General features: G+C 41.5%; 1 protein-coding gene across 6 annotated transcripts in view; it reads right to left on the bottom strand.

The window, feature by feature from the left end:
* Positions 1–12,346, bottom strand: part of LOC135222789 (cyclic AMP-dependent transcription factor ATF-6 alpha-like) — a 181,924-nt gene that overhangs the window by 26,040 nt on the left and 143,538 nt on the right. For all 6 annotated transcript variants that reach the window (XM_064261071.1, XM_064261070.1, XM_064261073.1 and 3 more), the window contains 2 exons: positions 8,886–9,034; positions 7,966–8,178 (listed from right to left, as the gene is read on the bottom strand). In XM_064261071.1, the coding sequence (XP_064117141.1) occupies positions 7,966–8,178; positions 8,886–9,034 (362 nt within the window). The remainder of the gene's footprint in view (positions 1–7,965; positions 8,179–8,885; positions 9,035–12,346) is intronic.

Raw genomic sequence — 12,346 nt, forward strand, 5'->3', positions numbered from 1 at the left:
AAATATAAGATCTAACTTCCTACTTTAGGAAGTCAGAAAGCATATAACTAGATACGCTTCCTTTAAAGCTTTAAGAGCTCTCGTACTAACGAGCAGTTAGAGTATTGACAATTCTAGTAGTTTGTTGCATCCTCATCACCACCTTACTCCACAGAATCTACAAATTCATATGTGCAAATTTGAAGATAAATGGATGGAGCTCAAAAGGCCGGGAGCTCTAAAAAGGTAAGAAGTGAATATAGTGTTCCCAGTGCAGTGGAGGGTGCGTCTGATCGGCTCCGTAGCGCTTCCAGGCCTAGACCTCTTCCAAACTCCCAGACCCAGTGGAGGAGGAAAGTCGACAGCCGCAGGAAGGTTAGGGAGAACCCCCCACCGGTCAGGGTCCCCAGGCGTCCCCTCGGCAGGTTCTGTAGAACGTCCCAGACTGCCCAAGGATAGCCATTGATAAGGCATCCTTAAAAAGTGCGTCTCTTCATCTTACATCCGAAAAGACGAAGAATGTATGTTTGGAGTGATCTAGCGCGTTCTCTGAAAACTAAGAGAACACTGAGCAAGAGCCAGCCGCTGCCAGCCAGCAAGCTAGCGTTCCAGCTAACAGACTAGGCGAGCCGCGTTCCTACAACCAAACGCGAGCCGCGTTCTAGAAAATTTTTCTTGGCGCAAGGCGCCTTCAGACAAAGAGGACGAAGCGCCAGCCTGGCGCAAATTGCGCCAGAAAAACAGACGGCTAGAGCAAGGAGCCTTACAGTAGAGTGGCAATCAGAACGATCCTTCCATTGAACGTTTCCGGGCAAGAGGCTCTTTCTAACAGGGGTCTAGTAGGCGCTCGGTAACTGTCAGGGCGCACGGGACCTTCCACGCAAGCTGAAACGTTCAGGAGCGAGTCTCCTTTCTAGCGTGCGGAAATGAACAGGCCAGGCGCGGAACATTCCAGGCGCTAGGTGCAAGGATCCAGGCGCCAGAATATCCTTTCTCTATCTGCCTCGGCAGGGAAAGAAGGTAGTAGAGTATCTGCTGTATGAGAATACGATACGGCAAATCATAAGCACATACCGTAGTTACTTCTTTGCTGAGCAACTCAATTACCCGTATCCTTCCAGGAATTCCCTAGGAAGGACTACGCTTAAAGGGATTGTTAAGACAACACCTACTTAGCTTCTAGATTTATCGAAGTCTTGTTTCGCTTAGATATGCATTATAAGAACTTCCTGAAGTTCGATAATAATGTTATAAGATTCCTTTTATTAAATGGAGTAGCTGGCAACTCTGGAAGAGTAAGGCCAGTCGGCTAACGAGACTGCTAATATCGCTTAGACACCAACGCAGTATCAATGTAGGTGTTCGGTCATGAGTGGGCGGTAACATGTCTCTCTCCTGCGGGATGGAATGAATAACCGTGTCTCTCCCCTACAATCGTGGTTTTAGCCTCGGATTGAGGGCGGGGATAGTTAAGCAAACATAAATAAAATATTGTCTGCCTTTTGCTAAGAAGCTTTCAATAAGAAAGATATTACATTTTCAATGCTGTTTACCGTAGGTAACATTTTTAAAGGATTCTAACGCAGCGAAACTCTATATTGTATAATGCTCTCATGCTTACGAAAGCATGGCTTATTAGAGTACATGCTTAGTGAGAAGATGAATGTAGTAGAGAATTCACTTTAAGACTACGGTATGGTCAAGTCTTATGCACATACCGAGGTTAACTACAGAATTCCTAGTATCCTTACAAAAGGTTTCCTAGATTATGCTGTTTACCACAATGTGACAGTATTATAAAGGATTCTAATACGGCAGCGCGCGATATATATAATTCTCTCATCCTTTCGAGAAACGCACACACCCTTTTTAAATTCGGATATTGCTCAAGAGAAGTTGGGTGAGTCGGATGGGAAACATTCTCTTAGTGGCAAAAGTTTTCCCACTAAGAACGGGAATTAACATTGTGAAGGATGTCGGGTACCATAAAGGCATAGATGTTATGGCACATAACCTAAAAGAACTAGAAGGAAGCGCCAGCCTGGCGCAAAATTGTGCCAGAAGCACCATCCAAGATATTTTCTCGTTTTAGCGAGTTATTAACTTAAGAGTCCAGTAGCCTCTCGGACAGCAGGCTCGGTAACGGCAAGATTCGTTCCTGATTTCGTTACCCATTTAATCGAAAAGGGGTCGCTTACAAGGAATGATGAAATGATTTATTTTAATCACTTAGGCCAATTCCACGACTCTCTCATATCGCAAAGAGCATCGAGAATCTCTTTTTTCGCCCCGGTTCGCGTTAACAAAAGAGAACCTATTTGGGAACAGACACGGAACGTAACGATCCTTAAGAGGTTCGATGCAAGATTTTTGCATGTCCGTGAGAACCTTCTCGATCGAAGATAATAACTGTTAACGTATGTCTAACATTTATTGAAAAGAGTTGTGAGAACCTGCGGAAAGTCCTTCTTCATAGATCTCTTTGTAAGGTAGAAGACGAACAGGCTTCCTTTAGAGACTGCTTCTTTTTTCCTCGAACCAAGAGAGGTAGCAATATATAAGCATCTTTAAATTTAAAGAAGGGGAATAAACTTTAGGCCTTTTTTTCCCCATAGTTATAAATTCTTAACAGATATTAAGATAATTGGGCGTCAAAGGAAGAGAGGATGTATGCCATCATTTTGGCCTTAGAGAGGTTGGATTCACAGAAGTCACGTTCTTCTCACAGCATGTTTTCGTAAGGCTTTTCCAAGAGTATCTGGATATTCTATCAGAATCTATTATAAATAGACCTATAAAACCTCTCCACTCTGAGTCTGTCCGCGTGCAGACTGACCAGAAGTGGACATGAATGAGAGGTTTTTTTTCAAGGTAATGACAATAGTCATGGCTAAGACATAGAATTGCTGCAGATCGTGTTAGGGAATGAGGAACTGTCCTCTTCCGATACCTCTTGTGGAACCACATAGCGAGGTTTTTTCTTCACTTTCAGAGGGAAGAATCACCTATGTATATATCTGCTATCAAAGAACGCAGTTAAAGGCCATACTCTGTCTCTACAAAGGGAATTAGAGATAACAGAGGATTAAGATCTTCGGGATCTTATACGATACCGCAATACGACAAGAGTAGGATATCATGTACTTCGAATGGGATTTTTTTTTGTGGCCACAGATTCCGTGTTCCGACAAAATGGAACTGCTCCTCATCTGACTTCTTTGAGGAAGTTTATGAAGGAATTCTTTGTTTCTCTTAGCCCTAAACGACCAAGAAGACAAGTGAATTTTTTGGTGCATTGGAATCTCGCATCAGATTCAATGGAGACTCGGCAATGGGTTCTTGCCAGCATAGTATGTCGGGCAAAAGAAATAAATCCCTCTATTCCTGACGCAAACGCTTTCAGAGAGAAGTTTAGTTGCCCAGGCAGGGTACTTACATTTTCATCTACAGAAGAAGATATGGTTTACAAAAACGTTTGCCTACAGAGTATTCGGTAGGGTTTTGCGACCTTTTTTTTCCGGGGTGCGATGGGGCTCAAAATGCTTCCCAGAAGGTATTCAGAAGGATACAATAAGAGCTAGAAATCAGGGTTCCGCCCAATTTCAGCTCAGTCTCTCCTTCGACTTCCAGACTCCTTCCCTTCCTTCGGGCAAGGATAGGGAAGATTCTGCAACGAGGAACCTCATCAACATGTAAGAAGAGATCTCGTTAGCAAAAGAAGTGTTCACGAAGGATCCTCCTCGGAGGAAGACTCTTCTCTCTCGTGTTGTTAGATATCCTGTCGTCTACTGGGTGTAGCTGACTAAAATCACCTCCCCTGGCCAGGGGCCCAAAAGCTCAAAGGGTAAGAATTTCTTCCACCCTTCTCCAGTCTCCTGATAAACTATGTGGTTGTTCAGGACTCCTCGGACAATGTAGCGCCAGCCAAGCGCCAAATGCCCAATACAGGCAAAAAACGCCAGAGGCGGACAGTTCACGGAACTCTGTCATGGTCGGATACTGAGAAGGAGCGGCCCTCCAACCTGGCGCAAATGCGCCAGAGGCGAACAAATCGGACAGATATAAGAGTGTCCGATGTGGACATCGTCAGACAGCCTAGAGACTCTTCCAAGCTCGAAGCTCCAGCAAGTGTGGAGGAGCCAAGCAGGCGCGAGGTGCCAGCCAGGCTCTAGGAGCCAGCCAGGCTCTAGGAGCCAGCCAGGCTCTAGGAGCCAGCCAGGCTCTAGGAGCCAGCCAGGCTCTAGGAGCCAGCCAGGCTCTAGGAGCCAGCCAGGCTCTAGGAGCCAGCCAGGCTCTAGGAGCCAGGCAGGCTCTAGGAGCCAGCCAGGCTCTAGGAGCCAGCCAGGCTCTAGAAGCCAGCCAGGCGCCATCCAGGTGCCAGGCTCCTTCAAGGCTAGGCTCCAGTCAGGATTGAGGATCCATCCAGACTTCAAAGGCTCTTCCAGTAAAGAGAAACCTAAAGCTCTGTCATGTAAGAGGGCTAGTCCCCATTGATATGATACAGGTAAGGCTCTGCCATGTAAGTGGGTCAGCCCCCATTGGCACGATCCGAGAAGGCTCTGTCGTGTAAGCGGCTAGCCCCCATTGACATGATCCAGAAGGGTTTGTCAGTCATAGGTCCCTACCTCGCTGAAACTCTTGAGGCATGCAGACTCATAGACAGTAATCATGAAGTCTTCTGCCAGGCTCCAGGTGCCTTCCAGGCGCAAGGCACCAGCCAGACGCAAGGCTCCAGCCAGGCGCGAGGCGCTAGCCAGAAAGGAGGAGCCAATCAGGCACCAGCCAGGCGCTAGCGCCAGCCAGGCGCAAGGCGCCATCTAGGCGCGAGGCTCCAGCCAGGCTCTAGGCGCCATTCAGGCGCAAGGCTCCAGCCAGGGCGCGAGGCGCTAGACAGGCGCTAGGCGCCTGCCAAGCGCTAGCCAGGCTCCAGGCTTCACCCAGAAGAGATCTATATCAAAGAACGCCCTGGCCTTCTTTGAGACATTGTGATCTCCTAAGCACTTGATAAGTGCATTGATGATTCCTTCAAACAGCTGAGATATTAAAAGCGCATGAAGTGCGAGCTTTTCCGAATTCTTGTTCTTTCCCTAACAATATGTCATAAGGACATATTAGCTGTCACATACGGGAGATGCAACTCTGTGTTGACTTCCCATTATCCGAAGGATGTCAAGATAACCTTCGAGGGATCCTTCTCTCTTGGTTGATACGTGTCTGCGGATACATTGCTGGGATAGGGAGCAGATACTGATCCTTAACTAGTGAGTTAAATTTTATTTAACGTCGTGTTTTTTCTTTGGGTTGTTTGAAAGGAGTTTGTAGATAACTCTTTTCAACTTAAGCACTAACCTCGTGTTAGGATCAGGTGATCGGGATCGGTGTTGTTGCTCCTTAATTATGCCACTAGGCATAGGCATATGTCATGTAAGAGGCTCTGTCGAGTAAATGGATAAGACCCCATCGACAGACCCACAAGAAACTCTTAGCCATAGGTCACATCCTCGCTGAGGCTCTTGAGGCGAAGCAGATTCCTAGGCATTAGCCATGGAGGCTTCCGCCTGATCAAGTAGGAACCAAGGTTTTATTTATTTATTACCTACAACGTATGTTGTTTACCTGTCTATCAGTAAATAGTTGTCTCTTTTTCCCCACCACCAAGGGTGTCAATCAGCTAAGTATATATCTGCTGGGTAAGTTCCATGTACAAAAATGATATTGTTAAGATACAATAAAGTTTTGTACATACTTACCTGGCAGATATATACGATTGATGGCCCACCCAACCTCCCCTCAGGAGACAGGTGGAAGAGAAAATCTGGTTCTAGAACCGGTAATCGTTCTATTCCTGCCACCCAGCGGCGAGTGGGGGCGGTAGATCACCTGACCTACCTGCCGCGTGTGCCGCGAAATTCGAATTTCTGTCGGGGACGACGGAGTCTATAGCTAAGATATATATGCCAGGTAAGTATGTACAAAACTTTATTGTATCTTAACAATCATCTTTTTGCAATATTAATTTGTTTATTTTTATCTTTCCTACTTGGAATTGAGTAGACTTCTAAATCATGCATATTATTGCATCTTAACTTAAGAAAGTCAAGTATCAAGCATTTTGAAGGTAGTCCTTCTTCTTCAATGTTGGGTAAAATGACTGTGCCCTGTATATAATTTAATGTTTCATGACTTATTATTGTAATTTTTGAGCCATTTATTTCTTTTATATTTAAAAAGGTGGTGGACTGTTTTTTCATGGCTACCTGAAGTAACCATTCATTTTCTTTAATATATCGACATTTGTTTTCTTGTGTTCGACATGTTCAATAATTTGTTTTCTGGTATTGCTGTTCATATTTTATTTCCAGCTTCAAGTACTAGAAATCTCGACGAGTTATCTGGTCCAAAAAGGTGATAAAAAATGCACCAGTGTTGGGTTAAGACGATAGTTTCTATTTCCTTTTGGACCTTACCTGATGTGGGTTATCTGTGTATCAGGGTTGATTCCTTTCTCTGTAACGTATGGTTCCATCATTATTATGTTTGAATCTTCTGATTGGTTTTTACTTTTTTGTAGAATTTCTATGGGCCCTGACGGGTGTTTTGGATCATATAATTTATTTGGAACTGACTGTTCCTTTGCTGCATTATCATCTTGAACTGACTGAGGGACATTCAGGGATATACTTCCAACAGTCATCAACTGTGCTGAATTTTGTCCATCAAGGGGTCCAGGGGTACTAAAAACTTCAGTCGTATTTATAATAAAAATTAGAGAAAAAAAATAATAATACATTTTGAAAAGATATCATTGGCTTTTCGTGAAGTTAAATCTTCCGCCATTGGCACAAGTGAGAAATGACTCCCAAATGTCCGCATCCCTACCCTACCCCAAAAGGGGGATGGCATAACATGATTACTATGGCCCAAGTGTAAGCAATACTCGCTTGGTAGGACTAACAGTATTACAAAAATACAATTATATGCCCATCCTAACCATGTCATGGGCAAACCAGACAGAATGCCGAGAGTTCTATTCCTTAAACCAGGCCCCCTTGGAATCCGTGGTCCAGCTCCACAGAATAGTTTCGCCTGGAAAACCAAGTCCGAACATTGTCAGGTGGATAATGGAACTACCACAGTTCCCACTATTTAGCTTCGGATTTAACTTCAAACCAAGTTATGATATATTTTCTTATTATTAGATTTGGAAAATTTTGACAAAAGTGAAAAAATCCACAGATATTAACCCAGAAATATATAATGTTATATGGGACTCTTGGGTTCCAACCTGGGAAGAAATTCTTGAGGTTCGAGAGCCCCCTCACCACATCAAGGTGGTCCCAAAATGAGGGGTAGAGAAAGAGAGAGAACAACTGACAGAGAGATAAGAAACACCTTCATACATGCAGCCTACAACAAACTCATAAACACACACACACACACTAAAAGTATACACACACCTACCTCCCCTTTCTTAACCATCATTTCTCAATTTTTATTTCTTTGCATTTGGTCATACAATAATTTCACTGCAAAAAATGAAAAATAGCCCAAAAATTATGAAAAAATATTAAAAACAACAAAGTGAAAGAAGGAGAGACAGAGTGAGCTTTTGCAATTGTTACTGGCTTCAAAGCACAATGTCACTTAGTATGTCATGGAATATTAAGAATGTAAGTATCCACCTCTATGAAAGGTGTCTAAAGCCACATATGGAATAACTGCATCTAAGATTCTATATAACGGAATACATATTGTAAGTTACCAAATTTCAATAATGAGTGAGCTATAACTTACAATACCACAATACATTACTAGCTTATAATATCTTTTGTATGATTAACCAGTTACAGAGGTCCCTGCATAAAAGATTTTATCCTCTCTATACCTTTCTTTTTACAGGACAGCTGAAGCTAACATGTTTTCCTTACATCATCTATAGGTTTCTAAATACTCCAAATTACTCATACAAAATGTTCAAACATATACCTTAAACTTTCAGATGCATTAATGTACATTGGGCACATGTATGATCCATTTGATCCAAACTGTGATGAAACTCCATCATCAGCAGTTGCAACATTGTCTTCTGACCACAGAAGGGATCTATGTTTGAATCCAGATGTAATACTCGATGGCTCACTGCCTTGCATCATAGTCTTCAGAGATGTTAATCTTGACCCACTACTTAAAAGGATACCCCTGCAAAATTAAATAAAAATATTCAAAACGTAACTCATAAAGGTGAGGAATTTGTGCGCACACAGGACTGAATTGTAAAAAATGCCATCTTGCATCTGAATGCAAAAAAATACATAATACACTTAAGTCACGACTTTAAATGAAAATGCTACTGAAAAAAAAAATCCTCCCTATCACTCAGTGACAAAGTTATAAAAATTCAAAATTCTAATTAATTTCTTTTTTCAATTCTCAAAATGAAATTTCCAACAATTTTTTAGAAGAATTATAGCTTAAAATAAAGTCTTGATATTTATATAAATATGTACAGTTTAACATCCACGCTCGGAACAGCTGCATTTTCACACACTGTTTGCTCAATTCATGTTCAAATCAGCATTTCAATAAGGCAGTACAATGGAAGGGTGATGAGGGATTCTTGAGTTAAATGTTAGTTCATAATTATAGGAAATTACAGGTATGCTTTAAGGAAGCCTCAAAATTAACACAATAACTGTCTATTTTCCCTGTTCCAAACAAAAAGTGGAATTTTTGAATCCTTAAAAACCTTCCTAATAGTACTGAATTAAAATTTAACAATACAACAAAAATTAATCAGTATCATCATCAAATGAAATCTCATAAAAGGATGATATATGACTTATTTGGTTTTCCTAAAACTATTACTTTTTAAAACCATGTCCTTAAGTTTATAAACCCATACTCACGTTAATGGCCCTAAATTAAGTGATAAAAGGAAGATGAGAGCAAACAAAGCTGTAGTGGTCTTTCTGCTTGGGTTTCTACCAACAGCTTGCCTTAAAGAAGTACACTCTGATTCAAGAGTAGTAATTCTCTGTTGAAGGCGGATATTTTCCTGAAAATGAAAAAAAAAACACTTCAGTCCACCAGTTCATAATAAATGTACTTTAACATAAAGATATATCAGTTAATAAGTAATTCACCTTTCTGCATATTTCATCCAAGGTGTAGACCAAAGAAATTTAGACTTCAATAATGTCTAGAACATGAGTAAGAAATTTCAGTAAGCTCAACCTTGAAGAAGACACATAATTGGTCCCACTGGAGTACATGGAGTCAAAGAAGGAAGGTCTTTACCCTGTGGCTACTAGAGAATTGTGATTCCCCCTCCTTCATTCAAATATGACAAAAATTGTAGGGGTAGGCCAAGAATGTAAAGCCATTACCTCTTCCAGTATTTCTACTTAATACTGCAGTTTTTTGTTATATTCCTGTCTCATGCTAAAATATGAATTCTGTTTTGCTCCCTTGGCATCTCTCTTATTTCCATTGTTACCATTATCTTCATGGCTGCCTAACTGAATGAATTTCTCATTGCATCCTTAATAACAATACAGGTAGTCCTTGAGTTATGATGTTGAGAGTTGTGATACGTACTTTGAAATTACAATGGAGATACCAGTTATATTATGACAAATATTTTAAATCTTGCGGGATGGGCTCAAGGCAGCAGCGTACAGAACAATAGACTGCCCCATGAGACTAGGATGTGCAAATCTCTTGCCCTGACCTATCCTTCATTTGCACTTGCCATCTACAGAGTAAAGCTGTATCAGTGCTAGTGTGATTTTTGTTGTTGTGAACTGTTTAAAATGCAAATTTATCTCAGATCAGCATGTCTTCCCAATGCCCAAGTGAATCTCCTACTGGTGGTGTGACAAAGAAAAGGCATTACACCACTTTACAGGAGAAAATGAAAATTATCAACCAGCATGACACAAAAAAGGCAGTCATGACCATCGCACATGACAAGCACGTCAATGGAATCCACAATCATTAAGGACAAGAAACAGATAGTGGACGCTGGAAAGGCACCTGCTTTAATTCAATCGACAATTATAACAAAAGAGGAGGTCAGGGCCTTTGGAAGAAATGTAGCAGTTACTGGTCATGTGGAGGAGGACCAGATACAAAAGCATATGCCACTCAGCCTCTTGACCATTCAAACAAAAACAGGCTTGCTTTTCAAGGAACTAAAGAAAAATAACAATGATAACCTCAACAAAGATTTTGTACCAAATCTTTAACGTTGACAAAACAAGACTGTACTGGAAGGGGATGCCTGAATGGTTCTACATCCATAAGGAGGCAAAAACAATGCCCGGGTTTAAGGTATACAAAGATTGACTGACTCTTCTGCTTGGGGTAAATAAATGTGGCTTGGTATAAACCCAAGCCATTCAATGATTTATCACTGCAAATCTGGGGGCATTAGCAAGAATCCACAAACATATGCTTCTTGTGTATTACCAGCATAATGAGAAAGCATGGATGACTGCACGAAGATTGGTTTGAGCATTGCTTTATTTCAGAAGTGAAGAAATATTGTAGGAAAAACAACATCCTCTTAAAAATCCTACTGATTCTTAACAATGCTACTGGCAACCCTTGGCAGAAATATTAACGAGAACGTAAAAGTTGTGTTTCTGCTACCAAGCACAACTTGCATACAACCCATAGGTCAGGGTTCTGTGGCTATGTTCAAGGCCTGCTATCTTTAGAACATGTAGCTCAGGTTGTTGAGGCTACATGCAATGAGGAAAAAGAGCTCAAAACTTTCTAGATGGAATTTAATGTTTCTAAACATCGGATGGGTGTGGAAGGAGGTATAGAAAGAAAGTTTGGGATTTGAAAAAATCTGTTAAGTGTATGTGAACTAATTTCAAGGTTTTGATAAGGGTGAAGCAGTTGTGGAAATTAATAAAAAGACCATGTCACTTGTGAAAAGCTTAGTTTTAGAACTTGAAGAGGAAGATATCCAAGAACTGATACATAGATGTACAAGATGTAAAACTAACAGCAGAAAATTTAGTAAGCTTGCAGAAGAGAGAAAAAAAGCAGAAGAGGAATAAATTGAAGTAGAACCAGAGCAGAAGTTTATGACAAAGACAATGGCAGAGGCATTTCCCTCAATTGAACATGGTATGAAACTTCAATAAAATGAATGTGGTTTTGGAATGATTTGCTAAATTTGAGAGAGGACTTCAAGTGAAAAGTTATTAAAAAAACAAAAAAAACAATGTACTAGCTACAATGGATGCCTTCCTTAGGAAAACGACTCCAGTGGCATCACTTTCCACCACATTGGAGCCTCAACTCTACATTTCATGAACAAACAGCCAAAGAAAAAAACAGTTGAAGAGGAGCGAACTGATGAACCTTCTACTTTACTATTGCTATCCTCCTCTTTTGATATTTACCAGTTAAATGTAGCCATCAACAGCCTAACATTGTTCAAGAACGCCAATGATGGCTTGAATCTTGGTGAGTACAGTACCCATCTGATTCTTGTTTGCGTAATGCAATTTCTCAGTTTGTATTATCATAAGTCAATCAGCATTCAACCTCCAGATTTAGCTTATATTAAAAAAATTAACAGTACAGTATAATATAGATTATACTGTGTATAGTGTAGGGTAGGCTACTGCATATGTACTATAGTTGTTCATATGCGAACAAACCCTCGGTCTTAACAATAGGATAATTTCTAGCGCCTAGCTGGATCCGGTTAAAAAGCAGATGAAAGCAAGGAATCTTGTGATATCTGGCAACGCATGCGTAGATCGGGTGAAGAGTGGTCAAACGCCGATCATCTACTCCAGTCTTTTCTTAACCGCCTGGATGAGAGTTGGGTTTTTCCTCTCTTGGCCTTTTCCCAGTTCTTGCCCGTTTCGTTTCCTTTAGTGTGTTTGTGTGTGTTTTTACCTGGTATTACGGCTTCTTCTGCTCCTTCTCGATGTCAGCATTTGTGCCCCGGAGTTCCTGGGTACCCGTGTTCTCGTTTTTTGGCTTCGTCAGCGATGGACCCTCACATCACATGCAGTAGGTGTCGTTCAAATTTTTGTAAGATTACAAATCCTTGTACGGAATGCCGGGCATGGCCTATGGAGCAGTGGAGGAAGTTTTATGGTAAGAGGGAACATCGGAGAGTCTCCACTCTTCCTACTTGGTAGGGCTTTGCTCCTATTCCCGATGTTTCATCTTCCTTTTCTTCCATTGATTCGTCGATGGAAGTATCGGGAGGTCACCAGGGTATTTTTTGTAATGTAGCCCCCTCTTCCTCGGGAGCTTTTTCGGTTCCCGAGAAGGGTGAGGTTTTTTCATCATTCTCTTCTCTTCCAGAGTCGGAGGCGTCCAAAATGGCGGC

Source organism: Macrobrachium nipponense, chromosome 8, assembly GCF_015104395.2.
Source record: "Macrobrachium nipponense isolate FS-2020 chromosome 8, ASM1510439v2, whole genome shotgun sequence".
Classification (NCBI taxonomy): domain Eukaryota; kingdom Metazoa; phylum Arthropoda; class Malacostraca; order Decapoda; family Palaemonidae; genus Macrobrachium; species Macrobrachium nipponense.